The following is a 25,200-nucleotide window of genomic DNA, read 5'->3' on the forward strand; positions in this document are numbered from 1 at the left end:
TGTTTTGTTTTGCAACTGCTCATTAATTACAATATCACGCTATGTAGTTACATAATGTTATATTTAAAGATATGATTTTTTTTGTAACAAAGGGTAACGGCCAACTATGATGAGGTGATCAACTGCACTTTTTGTCGCGGCTGATCTTGCTTGCTTAACTCAACCTCATGGCGCCCTTCAATTTTACCTGCATGTGTATGGCCTTCTTGCAGGTACCGCACAACAGTAATTGCTTCCATTGACTTACACCATTGACGTCACATTGTCAAGGCCGATAGAGCATAGATATAAGTTTTCAACTGACATGTCCTACCTACCATATGATAGCTAATGGTTTTGGCTATCATAAAACATTCAACTTTTGCCACTATGACCGTTTAGATTTTGAGCAAGAAGAGCTCGAAGTTTATCATTGTGCTCCCCCTTTCCATCTGCCAGCTGTCGCTGCGGAATCTTCATGTTTCACCCAAGATTTTTCTAAAATACCTTAAATCACCTTCAATTCTCCAGATTTTTAGACCATCAGTAGTTCATGTCATCCTCTTCAGCATCCAAGCATAAAAAAGAATGGTGATGACTCAGAAAATGCCAAACATAATCTACACAGTAGGTCACTTTAGGGCCATTTTCCGACAACGGTTAACCTCTCAGGCGGACGTGCACTACTCTAATTGTGGTGCGATACATTTAGTACTGCCACACTGCTTTATTGCAGCTGTAGCTTGATTAGCATATACGAATTGGGGCTTAATATGTTGAGGTGTTTAACTATGATAAGATTAAGTAACATGTTTGTTGAGATATTTTCGTTCATAACATATAAAGATGAATCTACTAGCCCCCCAAAAACGGCCTTTTAAGTTACCGTGTTTGACAAAGATTTGCAACACGAGAACACACAGCAAAAACAGTTGTATTCTAAATGTTAACAGTATAGACCTATCAAGAGAATTTTATTCTTGAAATTGTTTATCTTTGATTTTGATAATAGACATTGTCAATCAGAGAATATAAATTACACATGCACGGATCCAGGGGGCATGGAGCATACATCCCCACCCCTTTTCAACCCCACCTAAAAAATCGAAAGTATTTATTAGTATTTATTAGCACATCCTAATATTAATTTTTCTGGGCGAGGACCTCCCTAAAATGGTAGTCGTCTTCAACGGCTTAGTGCCACACCCCTCCTTTAATGTCTCGGTGGATCCACCCCCCCCCCCCGTTATGCCCTTCCGTTTAATACATCTGTGTAAGTCAAATAAGATGAAGAACTGTGTAACATATATACATATATAACCATGTGAAAGTTAGGTACATAGAACCCCCTAAGGGAACAATGTGTTGCAATTTACGCGGTTTCCCATGTCAAATATAAGTTGAGGTCGAAATCTCTTTACCCCCGAAAGCACCCCGATGGAAGATCACGCTGTGAAATAATTATTTGATATATATTCAATCCAATTGAATTGACGTAACTGTACGTCATAATACATTGTCATACGATATAATCATGCTGTTTGATACTAATCGTTATCTACTTTCTATTGCCAATCTTGTCTCGTGTTTCCGTCGGGCGTTTCTCACCTAATTATGCTTTTCTAAGAAACCTACCTGGATTTTCCATGCAAAAAGATATGTTTTTGGTTGCAATTCCTGGTGAAATGGTAAAGCTAAATGTAGATGAACACGACACGTTTATATAAGCAAGATAAAAATAGGAACTTCGTTCACCGTTTTGCGCATGATCGTGCACAGGTCCGCGTTTCGTTGTACACGCCCACTATGTGATCTGTGACGCCGTGCATCAGCGAGTGTAAACGGCTTAAAACCATTACGCAGTTGACACTCCTAAATCTAAAATAATTTAATTGTGTAATTGAAAAATACTACAAAACCTGGATATGATACACATCTGCTATGCGCTGCTATACAGATTAGACTTAACACATTTTCTACAGGCTTGCTAAACAAACTTTGTTATATTAGGACTGATACATTATCCTTTAGGTTTGTTATAGGTCTGATGTACACCTTTCCTGCACCTTATTCGGTCTGTTATGTACCTGATATAGTATGCTATGTAACTGTTATAAGATATGCTGTACACACATACATAAATTTATATATATATATATATATATATATATATATATATATATATATATATATATATATATATATATATATATACTGAATAGTTTGACCTAAATATCTATGACACAAAGTCACAAAGTTGACCAGGCTTTGGAACAATAACCATGCGCGTCTTTTTTGACGGATACCGGCGCATTATAAATGTCCATTATTATTATTTTATAGCTGCGCGTCTGAGAGACTATAGTATACGGTATAATGACGTGCACCTTTGCACAGAACTGTTTATGAAGTTGACGTAGTAAAAGACAGATGAGAAGTAGTTTTTGCTGATCCCATAGCGGCGATTAAAATTCATAATATTTTGGTTATCGAAACTGTTTATCGAACAAAATAAACATGACATTCACGTTGTAGTATTAAAACCGGTATAATACATGCAATGTAAATTCTTAAATTTAGTCTGGTTAGTACTCTTTAGCGTGAAAAAAAACATTAATGAAAAAGGACGTACATTACAACAACTGTAACAACAAACGAATGTAAGAATGTAGTTTGTCAATGTACTTCTTTTCTTGTCCAAATCAAAGAAAGGATAATAGAAAAGAGAAAGCAAACTATGAGATACAATCCCGGCATCAAAACTTGAATCGAAAGACTGGTCCCATGTCTGCGAAATTTTAGGCAATTATATTATTTAAAATGGTTGAATAAATTTTGGCATGTTGGAAATGAGAACTTTTCTTGGATGACCCCCCCCCCCCCCAACACGTTGTTAGTTAATGTGCATACTTCTACGTAGAGGATACAGAGGAGGTGAGTAGGGGGGGGGGGGTTCGTGGGTTGGGATGGATAAAGACTTGATTGTAACGATACCTGCGTACATGTCCTTAAAGGCTTAAACCATGCATAACTTGTTTAACTGCTTCTGTTTGCTTTATTAATGGGTCAAGGGTCATTACACCCAATTACCCTCACACTCGCTAGGAAACATTTAAAATTGGCAATGTTCTTGAAGGGTGCCCAAATTGATCTTTTAGTACCAAGTGTTAAACCAAAAACGCTAATTACACACTGACTATCCATGATCATTGCAGAGTGGTTTCGGTAGCATGGCTCTATCTATAGAAGATGGAGAGTTCTGAAAAAGAAAGGCAAGAATTCTCCCATTGATCACTGATTACTGCAATCAGTTAGGTGCGTTTTATATAGGGGTTCCAACAGTTTTAAACAAGTCAAAATGTTGGTCTGAAATGAATCATTATGACTTAACTTATGAGAGGAAACAGTCTGCTTTTACAGCTAAGGGAGAAGTGAGGGGGTAAGGCGAAAAGTGAGGAGGTAAGGCGAGAAATGGATGGGTATGGCGAGAAGTGAGGGGGTAAGACGAGAAGTGAGGGGGAAGGCAAGAAGTGAGGGGCGAAGGCGAGAAATGAGGAGGTAAGGCGAGAAATGGAGGGGGTAAGGCGAGAAGTGAGGGGGAAGGCGAGCAGTGAAGGGCTAAGGCAAGAAGTGAGGGGGTAAGGCGAGAAATGAGGAGGTAAGGCGAGAAATGGAGGGGGTAAGGCGAGAAGTGAGGGGAAGGAGAGCCGTGAGGGGCTAAGGCAAGAAATGAGGTGATAAGGCGAGAAATGAGGGGTAAGGTGAGAAGAGAGAGGGTAAGGCAAGAAGTGAGGTGGTCAGGTGAGGAATGAGTGGTAGGGCTAGAAGTGAGTGGCTAAGGCAAAAAGTGAGGTGGTAAGGCGAGGAATGAGGGGTAGGGCAGGTGAGGGGGAAGGTGAGGGCTACTGGGGAGGTTTTTTAGGATCTCATCACTTAAAACAGATATCACAAAGACAAGAAGAAGATGATATTTCTAAGGTATTTACAATGCTTTGAAATTTATTCAAACACACCGTTTGCGGTCTGAATTTATGTACAATAAAATCTTTGGACAACACATAAAGCTAAAGATGTGGACACTATGAGAATAATGACATAGCGCCCTCTATTACAAACTACAACGACAACATTTTTTTTATAAGAACTGGTGTAAAAATGATATTGTTTCATCACACCTTATAAAGCTTTCCTCGAAAAGGAAAAAAGAAAAACTAAAAAAGATGGGAAAAGATAGTTCAATGAATGAAACAAAAGTGATCAATATGAACAGAACAAACAGGAACACAACAACAAAATGAGTTGTTAGAAAAAATTGGCACTACTTCAAAAAGTTAAAAGAAGAAGAAGAAAAAAAAAACATACAAGAGAAGAGAACAATAGTTTTAATTAACTGTGAATAGTTCTCATTACAATTAATCCAAATACCAAAAACAAAACCTCTCACAAGTTGAATTCTTATAGAAATTCTTTTACAGTCTTAGCTACAGGCCGTGACAATGGCTTTGTAATACCATCATTATTATAACATTTGATTTTACACGTACTCTTTAATTACATTACACCGACTCTTAAACTATTAAACTTGATAATTAAACTAGTTGCTTAATGAATAATTAATTATTTAATGCATCTACTAGAAGTCTCCTTAAAGAACAATGGGAAAGAACAATGGGAGGCATTAGCTTCTATGTCCATTTGAAAATATACTTACAATTTACCCTGCTATGTTTTACCCCCCCCCCCCCTCCCACACACACCCCAACAGTCCTCCACCACCCCCTTCCCCTCCCATCCCTGAAGATACCCAACCACCAATATCTTGGTGGATGGACTACCAGGCTAACACACTGTGGATCAAACTTATCAGTTAAACAGAAAATTAACTTGCGGTTGCCAACACACCTGTTTCAGTTACAATACTGCATAACCCTCCACAAATGTCCAGGTAAAAACAGTTTCTATTTTATGAAGCAAATTCCGAATGGGCTACAATTTTTTGCATACCAAATTTATGAATTAAATTGGTACGCCAAAAGTCATTTATGGCTAATGTACAAAATGTTCATGAATACATGAAGTTTGAGATGTAGTGGGAGAGGTGGTTGGGGGGGGTTAGAATGATTGATGGGGAACAGAACTGAAGCTCAGAAATGTTTTGTAATTTCAAAACTTTGAAAAGTCTCCATGTCAATTCTTTGTTATTGTTACTGAATACTTTGTAATCAATTCACAGATAAGAAGCCTCAGAGAAGATCAGCGGGGGTGTGGGAGGGGGGGGGGGGGAAGGAGAGAGGCGTTTACCACCTTACCCTTTTCTCTTCATATTTACAAGTTCAGACAGAAATGCTTTTCTCACCCTAAAAAGCCACAAACAAAAGAAACACATTCATATGCATACAACAAGAAGGTCTGACAATTCACATTTCCCTCAAGTTTTTTATCATCTAAAGATAACTGTACTAATTTGCTCCTTCTCTCCCAAATGATAAAAGAATTACAACAGTGATGAACAATGAGCTTGGGCTGCCCTCATCAACCTCTCCTCCCCCCTAGCCAGCCCTCCTTCTTATAACCCCCTCCTTACAAAAAAAAGCAACTTGGCATCCAAAGACTATAATACCTGAATTCAGAATGTATTTGCTTGTATCTTTTCCTTAATTTGAGCTGTATTATTATTGTATTGCCATACTTGACTTTAAAGACACACAGACCATCTAAGGCACAAACCCCCAATATTTGAAATAGGGGGAGAGGATGGGGAGGGGGACTACCGATCAAGGACCAAACAATGATTGCTCGAAATTCTAACCCTGTTCACTATCGAATGATTTGTGCAAAATTGGTTGGACTACATTCGACTTTTCATTACATCATTTCTTCGGACTGGACATAAAACTTATTGTTAGGATTAACGGCTTGATATAAACAATTTGAATAAGTTCAAGCTTATCTACTTATTTTTTTTTCTTTCAAGAATATCATGCATATTTTAAAACTTATAAAGTGAAAGAGTTATTATTTATGTTCACAACTCTTTGCAAATATTTCAGATTTGAAACATTTGTTGCAGCGTTTATCCAACTAAACTCTACCAATTTTTTCCCTCTCTTTTGTAGAAATTCGAACCCTGCATGAAGGAAGTGAGTAATAAAAAAAGAGAAAATAAAACAAAAAATGAAAATAATCATAAAAATGAAAATAAACAGCACGAGCTAGCTAGATCAGAAATGCAACAGAATTTCAAATCCGAGTGACTTTCTTTCTTCATTTTAAGAACTTGTTCAAAAATATTCATCCAGTTTCCCTATAATACATCTTCATTCCTTTTACTTTTCACATGCCAAAAAATGGTATTTTACTTGATTTTGACATTTGCAACAACTTTCTTCCAGAAAATGTCTATCGATTAGAAATAGACTTTCTTTGATAAAGATATTGCAGCGCTTTCTTTCCAAAAAAAAAACACACAAAAAAAAAAACAGATGAACAAAGTATACAGGACTGAAAATGCAAATACACAAACAAGACCGTGAAAACATACCATGAACGGGTAAATTGAAGGTGATTACTTAATGTACGAAATGCGTATACACACTCACTGACTCCACTCCACCCCCCCCCCTCCCACTTGACTCCCTACAACCACAAAATAGAAATAAATATAGTAAGCTGAGGTGAAGTAAACCACACCCATGCATAACACGACGTAATTGAAGGATTACGTCACTGTATATTCTCGGCTGACAAGGACGGTGGTTCTCATACAGGAGTACTTGCACAAGAGAGACGTTTGTTTTCCATTTCAATTATTCGATCCACCGCATTCGATATGCGAAACCTCTTTTCACGATGGTAGAGGGCACCCTATTAATCATTCCAGCCCTGTTTTGTCTTGTATAGTACTAGAAGCAGCCATCTTGTATCATTCTACAAACACTTTTTTTAGTTTTGTACTTTAAATATCAGCCTCTTTATTAACCTTGAGCAGTGTGCTCTGCCTTACCTACAAGATGACTTCAATGATGCTTTACAATTGCATTTTCAAAGAAGGAAGTGAGATATAGTCTCTTCACACATTCTTACAAAAGTCTAGCTTTGAAAAAAAAAAAAATCTTTGTTTTTGACTCATTTAAGCAATTGAACTGAGTGGCCACATAATAATGTGACTAATTAAAAAAAAAAAAAAAAAAATTTTCAACCTTTAAAGCTCTACTACACAGACCAAGATTCAACGGTAACATCTCATCCCCGGGGACCACCTAAACACTGCCAATTTTCGACACCGTGAAAGGCAAGCATTTTCCAAAAATGATGTTGGAATTGTCTGACTTTGCACATAATTTATGCTAATTGTACTCAGAAACAACAAGTCTCTCGGGATGGAAATTCCTCTCTTTATAACCCATATAAAACCGCCAACACAAGAGCCACATTTTGTTTCTCTAAATTTGACAAAGGAAAATTTATTAAGGCATATTTTAAAATGATTTAATGCAAGGTCAGAGAGGGTCAAACGATATAACATCGCTCACTTGCCGAGACTGCTTGCTAGCATCAAACTATGTTTAATTTAATTTTCTTTAATTTTACTGTCTTTAGTGATTGGTAAAAACATAATTCTGTTGATGGATAAAACACAATGTTACTACCACTTCACACTTGCCACAACTTAGTCAAGTTGACTCTTACAACATGCTCACTTTTACAACATGCTCACTTTGACAACATTGCTGTCTACTACTACAACATATATGTCGCTGTGATTTGCCTGATCCAACAATGGAGATTCGAACCTGTTACCTCCAACCCAACGTAGCATCACAAAGTATCACACATGTATGTAATAAAACTGCTTGTGAACCATTACCAGCTACACTTTCCTTCCCAACTTGCACTGCAAAAAAAAAAATTGCTCACATCCTTTTAAATTCTTTTGTTATGTTACTTCCAAAAAAAAAAACACATCAAAAAGTATCAAACAATTAATATTTGTTACCTTTCGTGGAACTGCTATGTAATCTTACTTTCAGAGCAATTTTTGTTAAATAAATTTCTTGATGTTGTACAATGTCCAATTCCTATAAAAATGTAGATTAAATAGCTTGACTGATCAAATTTCACTTACCGAAAAAAAAATGGAAGAAATAAATAAAATCCAAAATATTTCTTAAAGTTTGTCTTTAAAATGTGATTTGACAATAATACCAATATGTAAGTGTCTGGGCTACAAAATACTAAGAATAGCATTAAATTCAATGATTACTGGCATAATAAATTTGAAGAAATATCAGGGGGTTCCTCAGTTTTCCCAATTTGCAATTGTATCCCCATACAGTGATACGGGGTATTTTGATAAAAATGTCCAATCGAATGCAAATATCTTGAATCAAATATATTATTGATGCAATCCAATTGCTTTGTATTTTTATTACTTCCACAATTAATTGGAGTTTGACTATTATTCATCTAGCCTCTGATTAAGTGATTATTCATTCCTAAACTATTTAAAACAATAGTGAATAAGCATTAACCTCTTCGTCCACGAATCAAATAACATTAAAATTAATAAGTCAGAGATTATTCAGTAAGACAGTAATTTTCATCTCACAAAAAAATACTAATTATAATAACTAAAAAAGTCTAATAAACAACTGCAGAAGGAGAAAACCTACATATTTTAAACATCTGATTCTCCAAGCAAAGTTTTCGTTAATACTCAACGTTGTCAAGATATGAAAACTTGTCCTCGATGAGAAGTTAGCTATGAATGTTTACATTCCGCTTCAAATAAATTATCTGGTCGTGGCTCTTTTGAAGAAGGCCTCGCATTTTTACATTTGATTCCGTGGACTCACAATCCTGATAGTAAATAGCGTCATACAGAACGAACAATAACCAAAAAAAACCCCACCATTTTGTCTGCGATGTTTTGTTAAAATTCTGGTTACCGTAGAAACGGTGAGACTTCATCAAGAATGGATATGCCAGGAGTTTGCTTGAATCCTTTGGAAAACAGAAATGATGTGATTGTCATGATGTATCGCACTGTCTTGTGAAGACGAAATTCTGCACATATATATGAGTGCTTTTCTCCTCCAACCAAAACTACTTTATTAACACTTAGTTATTTTTCCTCCTGATATGCTCCCAAATCTCTTCTGCATCACTTTGCTCTCCGAGGCCGGGGTCATGCCGTCACGGTTCCCGACTTCAGCGACAGATCCTGCGGGATATCCGTCGAGGAGAGTCTCAAATGATGCGGTACGGCGGGGGGTCCCCCTGGAACTGGGGGGAAGGGGATTAACCCGGCAGGAGGAACCAGGTGGTGCGGACCCCTGTACACATCTGGGATACTGGAAGGTGATGAGTAGGAGAGCAAGGGCGAATGCGGGGGGAACACCATGAACGAGGACGACAGAGCAGGGTGGGATGGTGTAGCGGGGTGTGGCAAGGGTATCATCGTCGGAGAGCCGTGAGAGATGATCGCCGGCGATCGGGGATGACAGCTGGAATTGAGAGAAGACAGACCTGAGGAAGATGAAGATGGTGGTGGTACGGTGCTCCTAGCTGGCTGCGAGGTCAGAGAGGAGACCGAGAGAGCTAGGCTAGCAGTCGATGAAGACGACGATGTGGTCGTTGACGACGATTTAGACGGGCCTTCTTTCTTTTCGTCTTTCCGTTGCAGAGGAGGCGAGGAAGATCTCTCGGGTAGAGTTCGATTTGTTTCCTCCTTCCCTTTGGGACTATAATCCTGGGGAGAACTAAGACAGGTTCTCTTTGCAGTTTGTTCTTTGGCCTCCATCGATTCGTCTCCGCTGTAATCACTGTCGTCTTCCTCCTCGTCGCCGCTGTTCCGTAGACCGTTCTCATCCGTTATGAACCGGATGCACTTTTTCTTCCTCCTGCAAAAACAAGTGATTAACCAAAAAAAAATCCTCTTTTGTCATTTCATTCTTTTTTTTTGCCCCTCAAAGTTTTTCTTCCAATTTTTCCAAAATACCAATCAAAATAGAAGCACTTGCTTTTACAGCAATCTAAAATGAATTAAATGAAAGACATAATTTTTTCAAGGACTTCCAAAACTCGACAAAAACAATGTCTTCTTGGAACTCCATGCATGAAATGGGAAAGAACAAGGGACCAGAGAAAATACATGGATCGAAAGAATGATCATGAGGAAACTGAGTGACGGTGTTGTGATTGAAGTCAAAATATTTTCTGAAGCCTAAAAGTGTCATGCAGGTAGTCCTAATTTATCATTAAACATTTATTAAACCTGTAGATTTAAATCTGGTTTTATCGGTTGGTTCTCTTATGAAATATGATAAATTACAAAGGCTGTACATTGACTATAACTGTGCATACTGTCCAAACTGGTTCAGTAAAGATAGTATCAATCTTGTCAATTATCATATATAATTAATATAATATATAATATATATTGTATAAATATATGTAAAATACACAACATTTATGACTTATAAATGATATACATTATCTATATATATATTATACATTTTGCTTAATATGTTTGTGAAGTAGTCTTAATCCTCACTGACCCACTAAATCTCCCACCAAGAGATGAGTCACTTCTCCCCAGCAGATTCTGATAGACAGAACAACGTGTATATGTATTTTGTGTTGTGTTTTTCTGTTTGTGTACCTACTTCTCCTCACTCCCTACAAAATAAGACACTCCCCCCCCCCCCCCCGGGCTGCATTTCAACATCCGGGACCAATCCCCAAGTACATTATCTCCAAATGAAGGGCAAAGTTACAAATAAAACTATTTTCAATGCCATTAACTAGCTTGTTACCACAAAACACTTCCATGGCCTACAGCTACATGTCAAAATATGGTTAGAGAAGTACACAAAGGTTTAGTGTTATCCTGAAATATCTTTCAGAACCTTTCATTCGAGACTCAGAATGGAGCCTCGAGGGTAGGAGTCCATGATATTCCTTTAATCCGTTAATCAATGGCCTGATGCTCCAATTATACCAGCGGATTGACATTGACTTCAGTAGTGGGTTTACTAGAGCACTGGTATCTCTTTTATTTCGGTTCATTTTTGTTACTATATTATTTTGTGTAATTTTATTTTGCATCTCATTTGGTTTATAAAACACAGGTACTGAGAAGTAGAAGAAACAGAAAAACCTGATCAGTTCCCTAAAATCTTCCTTGGCTTTCACAAGAAGAGAACTCTCCCTGAACAAAACAGGGGAGGCAAAGCTATGAGCTGGTATTAGTTGATCGTATCTATCTAGCTCACAGCTGAAGTGGATTCACCAAAATTTGATTTCTTTACAAATCAGTAGTGGGTTACTTAAGCACTGGTATCTCTTTTATTTCGGTTCATTTTTGTTACTATATTATTTTGTGTAATTTTATTTTGCATCTCATTTGGTTTATAAAACACAGGTACTGAGAAGTAGAAGAAACAGAAAAACCTGATCCGTTCCCTAAAATCTTCCTTGACTTTCACAATGAGAGAGATCTCTCCCCGAACAAAACAGGATAGGAAAAGCTATTTGCTGGTATTAGTTGATCAAATCTAGCTAGCTCACAGCTGAAGTGGATTCACCAAATTTGATTTCTTGACAAATCGATTGACGAAATAATACTACTAAACGAGTCACGGACTGCCTCAAATTGACAGGGCTGAATATTTAAAATATTCTTTCAGAACCCCCATTTATATGTATATTACTTCAGCAGTTCTGCCTGCTCTCGGTGACATAAAACAGATACACTAAATCGGTTAGTTAGTGCAAATGCCTACAGCATTAAGAATTGGCACGGAACTCTTGTAAATAACTAAGAATGAAGTCAATACGTCAATTACAAGTTTAAAGGGTTCACTAGATGTTTTTTGAGTTATTACTGCATTCAGAAATCCCCAAAGAATGTAACATCACACACAGCTTAAATGGACAGAGTTCACATGGTGAAATCATTCCCTAATTTCAATTCTTGAAAAAATAGGAACATTAAAATGATTAGTGCAATGCCTTACAGCATTAAGAATTGGCACGGAACTCTTGTAAATAACTAAGAATGAAGTGAATACGTCAATAAAAGTTTAAAGGGTTCACTAGATGTTTTTTGAGTTATTACTGCATTCAGAAATCCCCAAAGAATGTAACATCACACACAGCTTAAATGAACAGAGTTCACATGGTGAAATCATTCCCTAATTTCAATTCTTGAAAAAATAGGAACATTAAAATGATTAGTGCAATGCCTTACAGCATTAAGAATTGGCACGGAACTCTTGTAAATAACTAAGAATGAAGTGAATACGTCAATTAAAAGTTTAAAGGGTTCACTAGATGTTTTTTGAGTTATTACTGCATTCAGAAATCCCCAAAGAATGTAACATCACACACAGCTTAAATGAACAGAGTTCACATGGTGAAATCATTCCCTAATTTCAATTCTTGAAAAAATAGGAACATTAAAATGATTAGTGCAATGCCTTACAGCATTAAGAATTGGCACGGAAGTCTTGTAAATGACTAATGAAGTCAATACGTCAATTAAAAGTTTAAAGGGTTCACTAGATGCTTTTTGAGTTATTACTGCATTCAGAAATCCCCAAAGAATGTAACATCATGCACAGCTTAAAAGGACAAAAGTTCACAAGTTCACCTGGTGAAATCAATCTCTAATTTAAATTTCTTGTTTTGCTCGTCTGAAAAGATTCCACTTTATTTTTGCCTTGACAGTCCTTGACAGTCTGCCATGGTAGAGTTTAGATTTCTCTCTTGCACAAGTCACTAAACTAGAAACACGTAATGAGGCTCTCCTCTCGTTTGAAGTTGCACCATGCATCGGATTGGAATATTGTACCATGCCGTGTAATATTATCAAATTACGGCACCACCACCCGTCCATCAACCCTCGTGCCTAAAAACGGCGACACCATTTCACGACTTCCAAATTTTAGCCAGTGATTTTTAGATTTATGCCAAATGCACAAACAGATTGGTGGATTTATGTTGGAGTCATGTGGTTAAAACAATGGACTTGCGGTCTAAGGATTGAATGTTCTAGTCCTGGTCGGTTAATTACATCGTGATCTTGGGCAAGGCATGGAATCTCAGTTAGCCTCTTTTCACCCACGTATATAAATGGGGACCTGTGAGGTCAAACGTTTGGCCTTGATATAAATACTGTAAAATCTTCAATTTTATACTGTCTTAACTTTTGTTTTTCACGTCTAATATTATTCATTTTGATGCTCTGTAGTGGGTTCCCCACCTGACTGTTTCAAATTTCATCACAAAAAATGAGACCTCTCTCACTACTAAGGAGAGTTGAGGTCGCTCTTACCTGCAGGGTTTACACCAGAAGTCTTGCTGGTCCACACCAAATCTTGCTCGACACTTCTTTGGGGTTGAAGGATCTGAGGAAAATAAGGTTGAAAAAGTAGTTTGTGAAATAGAAATAATATGAACACAATTATAGCGGTTTACAATGTACACACACAGTGCAGTGTAATGCCCAGACGAAACAAATAACTGAAGAAGCAAAACCACATACTTTACTTCATCCTGCCTTGGATGTATGATCTTTATGACTAGACTACTTCGGACCGTGGAAAACTGATAAATCTAAACGCTATCAATTAGATTTCAGCTTTTAAGGATGTTCGACAATTTTCTTTTTGTGTACGGCAACATGTCCAGCCTAAGAAATTTTGCCAAAGCATTCTTCTGCTCTGTGTGACCTAAAATGACCTTTCACCGCAGCCAAAAGCAATGAACACCTCGTTATCATTTACGCAGCATGTCACGTACGACATCTGTCAACTGTGCCCTTCTTGAGACATCGTGTCTACGAGGTACTATGCCAGCACCACGCCTACACACTCCAATCCATATGTTACTTCCCTGCCTAAGCAACCAAAATAAGAACAAAAAAGAATTATTAAAAACAAGAACTGGCATTATTTTTCATATGGTCATGAGTCAGACATGGAACATAGCATTTTATTACAAACAACTCCTGCTGATTGTCATGAATATTTTAATGTATATCTTTCAAGAGTAATGAAAGTGCCATCATCTATTACAAAGTTTTTTTCATCATCCATGTTCATCACTGATGCTTTCTTTATCAGGTATTTTATGGTCATTTCGGGCCTGAAGGTTCTTGCAAGAAAATGTCTTCACAACCTTTCAGAAGCTTTTTTTGTCTGTTTTTGTCAACCTGCTACGAATAACCGGTTGGTAATGTTCGTGCGGAGGGTGGGAAAACATTTTTCTGAGAATAGAGGTTTGGGAGGGGGGAAGTTTGCACAAAATCTCGAGTACACCTTTTACTATAGCCCGATTCATTTGATGAAATTAAATTATATGAATCAAAAGGGGCAGGGGGGGGGGTCAGGGTCACTCAACTGAATCCTCCATCATACCTGATGCATCTCCCTGGTTTTTATCCTTCCTCTTCTTTCTCCGTCGACAGGCTGTTGCATAATTGTCTCTGGCGCTCCAACCTGGATATAGTTGCATGTGCAGCTGCCTCTCCTTACGAGCTAGTTCGTAATACTTGGCCTGTTCCTCACGCGATAGGGCATGCCACTGAAGAAAATATAAAAAAGACAAAAGAGAATAATTCAATCTATTTCCAAAATTTTAATTTTTTTTATTTAATTATTATTTTTTTGTAATAAAGTTTTTATTTTCTTTATTTTTTTATATTTTTATTTCAAAAATTAAGAGAAAGTATCAAAAGAGAACATCTTTGGGAATAATACCAGGGCTAACCTGTCAAGTAATTTATGGATGCAATATTTCAGTAAAGCTTGTTGTGGTCAACCGTACCTCAACACAGCTAAATATACTACTTCTGTACCATACGTAAGCACCCTATATAACTGATATTAATTGCATGTCTCGTTGTCGACAAATTTCTGTCGTTAACGGGCATGAAGAGAAAACAAAACGATTCTGTAATATTACAAAGAAATAATCAAATACTACAAATGTACAGAAAACTAACACCTACCCTGAAGTCTTGAAAAAAAAAATTCTCATCTAATTATACTTCAATGAACCCCCCTCCCCCCACCTCTCCCAGGAACCCCCCTCTCAAACACTAAACACAACTCTAGGACAGTTCGCAAGAATATCAACTTCAGGCGATGTGTCAAATGCCAACAGGTGACACCATTTCTTAAAAGGGATGTTATTTCAATGCAATTTGTCCTCTTCCCAAATCTTCACAGTTATTGTTTTTGTTTCTCAACATTAACATACAACAACTCAAAAAGTAGGATCAATTCGTTAGACAGCAGATTTTTTTTCCTTCTCTTTTTGAAGCGGAAATCGGATTTTTCACGAGTCACAATATTTCACGTTTCAACTTTTCTCACCGTACGATCTCTCTACAGAAAGGAAAACATTTTGGAGTAAATTTCTATTTTTGGAAAAAGCCTGGTATATGTCAAAAGACTACATGCAACATTGGAATTATTAAACTATAACAAACCACAAGATCATTTTTTGGTTTGTTTTTTGTAATATCTATAAAAGGACCAATGCCTACCATAAATTGAGTATATATCCTAGTTGACTAACGCATATATATTATATATACATACATATATATGTTATTCATATATGTATATCTCTATGTTTGCAACTAACAGTGAATATATTGCAGTCATTAATACCAAGTCGGAAGAAAACGACCATAAAAGTACTTCACCTTGGAACCAGAAATAAACATCACTTTTTGATGGAAAATAATTCTCTTATGTTTTATTTTTTTTTGGGGGGGGGGGGGCTTTAAACTGTCACAAATTTCTTATTTTTTACCAAGATTTGTTTTTTGAAAGATTTGCCGTGGTTGGACAAACACATTTTCCAGTGGTTGAGCACGTTAGAGACTTTTGTTCCGATAAGGTGGCATGGCACTTTCTGAGGCGTTCATCTTCACACTTCACGACGACCTATTCCCAGCAGAATGGACAACCAACTCCAAAAGAGCTTTGTAAAATTTTTGCAGAGTTAACAGAGAAGTATAAAGTTTAAAACTAACCATGACTGTTATGAACCGCAAGATATTTGTGATTTTTTCCCCCCCACTTCTCTGACTCATATTTCATAGCCTATCTCTTTACAATTGTTCTATCAACCAAAGGAGATAATAAAAAACATGGTTCACAAACTGCTTTATATTTGCAGTGAATAGCCTGTGTAGGTAAAATATATCAAAGCTGGAGTGCACGAAGTTTCAAATCCTAGCAGGACCTTTCTTCAGAGTCTTGACTGAAGCAGATCGGGTTTGTGTCCGAAGAAGGTCCTGCTAGCATCGAAACTTTAGGCGGGCTATTATTATGTAATCGTTTTAAGTAATTGCCACTGTGGCACACTGGACACTGGCAGAAAGGGGGGGGGGGGGGAACAGAGGGAAATGTGAATATTTCATTCCTAAAAATAGTTGTCAGTTAGGCATACAGTAAAATATATGAATATATATATAAATATATCTATATATATATATCTATATATATATATATACAGTAAAATAGTTGTCAGTTATGCATACAGTGAAATATATATATATATATATATGTATATATATATACATACTGTAAAATAGTTGTCAGTTATGCATACAGAATGTGCATACAAATTTTATGCACATTCAATAACATACACACAAAAGTGAACCAAAAAAAAGGAAGGAAATGAAATTCAAATTAATATCAACCAATAAAAATCATTTAGAAAAATCGCCCAGATATCACGTAATGGCTTGTTTGCAAGAGGTGTGAAATCTAGGACCTCTTTTGTAGAACAGAATGTGGATCCTCGAATCCTTCTTTCTTGTTTAGTAGACCTTACTACAGAACAGGGTTTGAGTCTCCAGGCAACTGAACCATGTGACAATACTACAGATGATTCCATGCTGAGCTTTTGTGTCCCGTTTAATATACTCAAAAGCAAAAATTTTGAATGGGACTGAGTAACTGTTAGTTTTGCAAGCTTTCTGTATTGTGTTAACTCTTGGCAGTAACGCTTCATTACATTTCAATCATGATGGGTCTTCTGTTCTGTTGGTTGTGATTTACTTAAGAAAGAATAGGGGAAAAAATTGCCTCTGTACCCTTTATGATATTTTTGAATATTTTGATACTTCCATCATTGTGTGCCATTTGTGTCTAGTTTCAAGCCATTACAAATAGTAATAAAGGCACAAAGGATGTGCAACATAGCTACAACTAATGTTGTGTGTTATACACGTAACTGGCTATTTTTGAAACTAGGTTATGGACCATCCAACTCCGTCTTTATCATACCCATTTGCAAGTGATGTAATCCCGATGAGGTCATCTTTTATATAGTTCAAAATAACCAATCTCATGCTTCCCTTATAGCTACTGAATGAATATTCATTATTACAATACCCTTAGTCAAATGATGTCATCATTTAACTTTCACTTAAACCAATCACATGCTTCCTTAACAGTCAATTTCAAATACCAATGCATATTCATTCCTTTTAGCCTTAGTCATAATGATGACAGCTTTTATCCTTTTCACGATAACCAATCACATGCCTCCTAAATAGGTTCTTTGATTACTTATAAATATTTATTATTTTCTCTTCTCTCAGTCCCGATGCTCTTATCTTTAAAATTTTCCGTGAAAACCAATCCCCACGTTTCCCTGACGGCTACTTTAACGAACATTCACTATTAAATTTCTCCTTCCGTCCTATTGATGTAAATAGTTAAACTTTTCATGATAACCAATGGGCTACATTGAACATTCATGAATATTCATTTTTACCCTTCTTCCTAGGATCTAATTGATGGCAGCACTCTCCTTCAAGGTACATTCTTTGACAACGCTAACGCTAGCTTAACGAACATTCACTATTAATTCCTCCTTCTGTCCTATTCATGTAAATAGTTTAACTTTTCCTGATGACCACTGGGCTACATTAAACATTCATGAATATTCATATTTACCCTTCTTCCTAGGATCTGGTTGATGGCAGCACTCTCCTTCAAGGTACATTCTTTGACAACGCTAGCTCTCATCTCTTTCATATACAGCATGAAGGCGTTCAGTGGTTTCTTGATGTGAACCTTCGGCGATTTCTTCTCGTTTTTCTTGTCGGTATTCTTTTCTCTGGAAGATCAATAAAAAGTGGACACGTCCAGGGTAATGATATAAACATGTTTTCACCATTAAAATCATTTCCCTTTCTTCAAATTGTTATATGAAAATGTCGCTGGTTATTTTTTTTGTCCTTGTGGTTTATACCTTCTAGTAACATTGTGTTAAAGACAGTATCCTTTTACAATCATGCTTCCCAACTATGTGTCACAACCCCCCGAAACGGGTTTCAAAACTTTTACACTGGGGTCACAAGCCGGGTAACCATGGTTCCAATGAAATCTGACAGTTAACTTCCTTGCTGGCACATGCTGATTTTTTTCGCAAGATTTTTTATAAATGTGTATTTGCTGTTATTTAGTTACTTTCAGTCGATGTGCAATCACTGTGTAATTCAAATCAGTCAAATTGGAGTTAAATCTTCACTCACCGAGGAGTAAATATTGAATCTGATTTTAGGACAAGAAGGAATATTCTGCTTATTTGAGCTTTGTTTTCCAGGCAGTTGGTGTAAAACATACATTTATTACCTCAACTTTGAAGTCAATCAACTTGCATAACTGACAATATCATCTTTCCTACTACACAAGATTTCACCCGTACATATTAGGTACAATAATAATAATAATCAGCAGTTTTTTTACCTCCTTTAAGCGACCACAAATGTGGGAGAAGCCCACAAGGGCATTTGGATTACAACTTACAAGTCGGGTGGCTTCCAATTCAACATTTTAACTCAAATTTTGATACTTTTTAATTTAGAAAGTTATTTCAGATTTACAAAAAAGACACAAGTTGACATTCCAAAATAAAGATACCTGAAATCAATTCCATAAAATAGAACTTAGCCTACATATACTATAGTAGAGGCGATCTTCCTCAGATTTGCATATTGTCTTTTCAATTTAGGATTTTTCCTCAGTTCAGTCTCCTTCTGCCTGTCTTATCTTTCTACTTTGTCAGCTCCGATCAGAGTTTTCACAAGTCACTTCATTGTTTGGGCTGAGTTGAGTCATTACCAGTGATTTTCATGACTCTAGTGTAGTCATTGACTCTATTTACGTGGGAAGAAAATAACCAAACATTCTTCCAGTCCCTTCACTTCTGAAAGTAAGTGACAAAAGTCATGACATTTTACAACATTACCCCTGATCTTCTCTCTCCCGATCCTCCCCCCCCCCCATCCTACCCTACTCTCTCTCCCCCAAAAACCTCTCTTCCTATTGATGATCCAACTGGATTTACCTATCATTACTCTGCTGTTGTGTATCATGATGCTGTGAAGCCGGTGATGTTTGGGGTGAGAGCGGTATACCCCTGAAACTGGACGGATTGGTTAAACTTGAGGGCGCCAGCCGAGATATGCCCGAAGGATTCACCAGAAGGTTTGTTGAATACGGTGAACGAATCGAAGAATAAAATGCTTGACTTGATCTGTGGAGATGAGTTTTGACGAGAAAAGATGATTTAAGCTACAAGTCAGACATCTTGCCCTTGATCTGACAGTTTTACAATTGTATCTACTTATGAAGAGGTTGTTATGAAGATCTGAAAACTTTGTATCGTCTACTCTTACTTTAATGAAAAGGTACTGCTGTAATCTAAAGAAAAGGATATAGTCTGACAGTAATTTTGGGATTATTTACACGAAAAACATACAATAACACATGTACAGATATGTACCTGGAATGATATCAAGAATGACATGATCACTTAATGAACTTAAATGTAACTATAACATTCCTAAACTCTTGCATTTACTATCCACAAAGAAAAATTTATTTATTTTGAGGAGCAGGTTCAGATTTGTCTAGAAATATGATTGTTATTATTATCATTACTATATCCTTTATATATCCTGTATCAAATCCTAGTTTTGTATCCGTAATAATAATAATCAGCAGTTAATTTTTTCGAAGCAAGGGCTTATGGATTACAACTGACACGTTGGGTGGCTTCCAATCAACATTTTTAACTCAAATTTGGAATCTTTTCAATTGAGAAAGTCATTTCAGATATGAAAACCGTAGATTGCTCTTGGATGACAATCCCACCGTACAATGACACGGCCAGGAATCAAACCCGGAACCTCCCGATTGCTTAGCCTTGAGCATTGCTTCATATGCCACCGCCTTTATCCACTCAGCCACAGATACATCCAATATATTATCCTGTTTAATAGCCATTCTACATCATGTGTACATATTATCTTAACTATAAACTTTTATATCGCATCTTATTTAGGAGTTGTATCCTAATAATCCTATACATTTATAATCCTGTCTCCATACATCCTTCACTGTATATATCCCATACATCTTATTCTGTACAGATATATCCCTTACATACCTGTAAATATATATATAACCTTGATCACTAATACATATCTACCTCAGGTCACTAGTGGAATAAAACAAAATGAAACCCAGAAGCAACCAGAGCTGGTCAATCTGTCCTGCACGGGTGTGGGTGGATGATATTACTTTTGTTTTTATTTTGTCCACTAAGAACCACTGAAAACATCGAAAACTATTGTTCCTACTTTATAACCATGGCAACAAGAGAGAGAGAGAACACTTACAAAGGATATACATCTAAATGAGGAGTGATCTGTCCAAGACTGCTGGGTGAGAGTGGATGATATGATGGTAGATCTAGGGAGTGCCTGGGTCTGAGAATACCTGCAAAAGGAGAAGAGAAGGTCATAAAGGTCATAAAATTGACCAATCAGAGCACCTGCTGGACATTAATGCATCTCTCAACATCAAATCTCTTTTTTTTTCACTTTAACAGAAACAAATGTTGTTAGTTTATTGCATTAATGTAATAACAGATACTAACACATGGCTCATAGGCCTACCATACTATCCATAGCTGATGTTGCTAGCCTAACCTCATAAGAAGTCAAATTAGGCTGCAGTTTGTATTGACATAAATTGGTGATGCTAACTATCAGCTACCATCTTGATCAAAATTGTTATGTGTACGGTTACGAACTACGAAGAGCCATTTTAAAGGCAAACCTAAGGTACAGTAAATTCCTGTAATGTGGGATATTCAGTTGACTCGAGACAAGCTTGGAGCTGAATAACTCTTACTTTTCTATACTAATAAGGGCATATAACAATCATGAATATGAACGCACACACAAAGAGAAGAACGAACAGCGAAGGAACAAACCAGTGATTAAACATCATAAAAATGGCAATTTAAACAATTATGATACATTATGTATATAGAGATAAAAAAATAAGAACAACAATAATAATAATAATCAAAAATGGTCACATATAGTAATTGACAATGAAAGCACTTATCAAAAAAAGTAAAAAATAAAAATTATGGAAAATAAAAAATAAAGATTATGGAACCACAGAGTCTTTTAATAAATATTGATGTGATACAGAAATATGAACCGAAAGGCAAACATACAGGACATCTGTTAAAAATATCTAAAAGTAAACATAACACGGTAAATAAGTTTGAAATTCGGAAATAACACCTGAGCTTTTTTTCAATACTGCAAATGTTCAATAAAATCTGTTGGTTCGTGTGGAATCAGCAAAAGTGCCTACCTGTTTACAATTTGATACTTTATCACATTATTGAAAATATGTAATTACATGACAAATGTTGAGGTTATCTCGACAGAAGCTGTCGTTGTTAGTGGTAATTAGCCTATCCTTATTTTTGTTCTGATTGTTGACAGGATCACACTATTATTACACAAAGCAAACAAACATTTATCAACCTTTGTTTTAACTTGTCAAACGGTTTATTTACAAGTTAAATATTGGATGAAACACCGGTGTTAAGCTTCAGCAAGATAACAAGCAGAGAGACCTGTTTTTATATGTTGCTTCATAAAAAAAATTTAAGCCCCAAAAAGCCCAAAGTGAATTTTGTTCATACTGTATCATGCTTGTGAAGGTTGGCAATGGATGTGGGGAGAGGGGATGGTGAGGGAGAGGGGATGGTGAGGGAGAGGGGATGGTGAGGGAGAGGGGATGGTGAGGGAGAGGGGACGATTAGGGAGAGGGCAGGTTGCAATGGGGAAAAGGATAATAAACATGATGTGCTGCTCACAAATAAAAGAATAAATAAAAAAAAAAAAAAATGGTCCAAAGTTCACTGCTTGATATATGCAATGGACGAGGGGCAAGGGGATGTGGGGAGAGGGAGGATGAGGAGGTGTGGAAATTAGTTGTTGTCCGCACCACTATATGCAGAGAGACTTGTTCTATTCTATATCCTTCCTTATCCCAAAAAAAAAGTTTACTGTTTATAATAAAATTGTCCCAGAGGTGAGACAGAGAGTTTACTGGCTCTATCTAGATGCTTCGACTAGGTCATCGCAACAAGTTCTTTTGTTTAATTGTTTGTATTAAGAGTTTGTCTAATACAATTTTGTTGTGTTCTAATGATATATATGCAGTTTTTCAACAACTGATAATATGTACTGTCAAATGTCAGTTTACCAATTATAGTCCTTCATTTTGTAGGCTTGCCACAAAGTCACTGTAGACTGAAAATAAGTCTGAACGTCCATTTTTACTTTAAGTGCAGACTAAGATCTGGTCTGAATTTCTAGTACAGCTCAAGGATATAGACTTAATTGCAACAAGTCCCAATGCCAGCTATATACCCCTGGTCAGTCTGCAGTGTATCCCTTTTGAAACCTTTTAATCCCCCCACCCCCCCCCCCCGCCATGATGTTTATTAACAACATCGTCTCTTTACCTATTTTTCGATATTCTCAGAAAACTGTTTGGAAAACATTGTCTTTACGTACGTACATTCAATAGCATTTCCTCTTTGTTGATTGTTTTCTCCCTTTTTTCATTCTTTCATAGTATGTTCTTATTATTTCTGATCTGTTTTGTCATAATATCATTCTTACCAGTGGAGGAGACTGCAAAAGCTTTCTTTTTTCCCCATTGGTTTCCTCTACATACCCATCACTTTAATTTTATAAAGTTCATTTTTATCAGTTTTCATTCAATAATTGTTATAATTCAGATCTAGTATGATTTGCTCTTCCATAGTATTCTGATGGTGGTACCAAGAAGAATAAAAAAGGCTTGAATTTGATAATTGAAGACTTGCAACAAGTCTAAAATTGTCTGTAATTTCTCATAGTTTGACATAATTTACTCAACCTTGTTGAGCTTGCATTAAAGTGTGAGAAATAATCCAAAAAATAAAATTCCCGTCAGTCATCAAAATAAATACATTTGAACCAGAGTTGGCCCAGCTGTCCTGCAATCATCGTCTATAAAAACCACAAAAAAAAAAACAATTTTTCCAGTTTCATTATGCATGAATGTACTTAGACATCTACAACGAAATTACTCTGAATTGTAGATTTAAATATTTCAAGAGCAGATCTGTCCTTCCAATATATTGACCGATAAAGTTATTAACAGTTTACTTGACTGTGCTCTAACCAAGTTTACCCTTAACTCGTACCACAGAACATCAAGAAGAAATCAAGAAAATGGTAAAAAAAATATAAAAAAAACCCACAGTATAGTCCAGAAAGAAAGAAGTGATGGATGTATAATTGATGGCTGCCCTCACAAATGGTATTTATTATGTCCCTGAGCTTGTTCATGCAAACAAGCCTTATTCAGTCTAACAGAAGCTATGGTTTAGTCCTCTCTTTGCTTACCGGAGTTCAAAGGTCTACTTAAACAGTGGCTAGAAGCCAAAAAGAAAAAAAAAAACTGTGAAAACATTATGATTGATTGGCTTTATAGGATGAGCAAAACAAACCCAGGGAGGAAAGTGGTGAATAAATTTGTGGACAGACAAATTTATGTAATACGCTCTCAATTTTTATAACCTCGTAAATTAACTTGATTTGATGGGGCAATGAATGTTGATCAATCTAGCACAGGGTGCTGAAAAGATGCAACAGTTCAGCTGTGCAAAAAGTGCATATTAATTTATATGCAATATTACAGAATTAGAAGGGAAAAATCATCTTAAAATTGACTAAAATTTCTGAAAAATTGCAAACCGCAGACTGATATAATGACAGACAATGAGTACAGCTGTATGGTGACATTTGGTACCTGAAATATCTGACAAGGATAAAAATTCTGAGGCAAATATATTTTGCACATGTAAAAGAGGGACATATACTCTTAATATGAAAATGATTTGAATTTAATTCCAAACGGGCCGTTATCGAGACATGTTCCTTTCCTTGTTCTGTTAGGTAACAAACTTAAACTTGAAGCAAACCGGACCGACGTCATTTCGTTGTGTCCTTTTGCTGAAAAATATTTCAAAAATCCCCTTTTGTTGGAATTTGTGGTACAAAATCAATTCTGTTGAAACATCCCATCAAATCAAAGTCGCATCGCTGGGAACCTATTTATCCGGGTAACGCATCGCGGAATGCTTTGCTGAACGAGTTTATTGATATTCAAGCGGAAAGATGCGCAGCAGTTTTGTGCACACGCAGAGACCTTGGTATGTTGTTATAAGAGAGAAAAATTAATTAGTTTTCAAACTACGTACACATAACATGAACACTTAATTATGATCCAGGCTGACATACCCACTACTGCATAAAGTCTCTGACTCCCCCTACCCCTCCCATACCCCTCCCCCAACCTCTAATGCTGTTCCTTCTTTTGCCACTCCTTGAGTCAGAGAAGGAAGGACTAAACACAGCTGTTCTTGTCATTGGTAACAGAGCTCAACACTTATCAGCATTACACCTACTATGTATGATCCTTGGCCCAGTGTCCTAGTTTCTGGAGTAACCCTCCACCAACTACCACACTCGGCGCGACTACTGTCGTTAACTGTTGACATCGAAACCATCCTATTTTTAAGGGTCAATAAACATTGCCTCCTCTTTGAGATGTAAGCTAAGTTGGCTGTTTAATTCCTCTTTCAACCAGTATGTTAAAAACATTTATTTCAATCTACACTTACAGCTCCTGATCATGTCAAGCCTTTACCATGTAGAATTTCTTTTTTTCTAACCGGGGAGCGAGGCTGTGTGAGGTCATCTTCTATGAAATCATTTTTACAGCGCTATTAATATTCCAAGTGAACAGAGAG

General features: G+C 36.6%; 1 protein-coding gene and 1 long non-coding RNA gene across 2 annotated transcripts in view; one reads left to right on the forward strand and one right to left on the reverse strand.

Moving 5' to 3' along the window:
* The window catches only part of LOC139968848 (uncharacterized), a 190,391-nt gene that overhangs the window by 154,798 nt on the left and 10,393 nt on the right, over window positions 1–25,200 (forward strand). The window lies entirely within an intron of this gene.
* LOC139968845 (transcription factor 7-like 2) overlaps window positions 3,950–25,200 on the reverse strand; it is a 73,080-nt gene continuing 51,829 nt past the window's right edge. The window contains exons 5-10 of the mRNA XM_071973389.1: window positions 20,702–20,801; window positions 19,366–19,554; window positions 17,970–18,132; window positions 14,403–14,568; window positions 13,319–13,391; window positions 3,950–9,881 (exon numbers count right to left, since the gene is read on the reverse strand). Coding sequence (XP_071829490.1) covers window positions 9,167–9,881; window positions 13,319–13,391; window positions 14,403–14,568; window positions 17,970–18,132; window positions 19,366–19,554; window positions 20,702–20,801 — 1,406 coding nt within the window. The 3' untranslated portion in view covers window positions 3,950–9,166. The remainder of the gene's footprint in view (window positions 9,882–13,318; window positions 13,392–14,402; window positions 14,569–17,969; window positions 18,133–19,365; window positions 19,555–20,701; window positions 20,802–25,200) is intronic.

This window comes from Apostichopus japonicus, chromosome 6 (assembly GCF_037975245.1).
Source record: "Apostichopus japonicus isolate 1M-3 chromosome 6, ASM3797524v1, whole genome shotgun sequence".
Lineage (NCBI taxonomy): Eukaryota > Metazoa > Echinodermata > Holothuroidea > Aspidochirotida > Stichopodidae > Apostichopus > Apostichopus japonicus.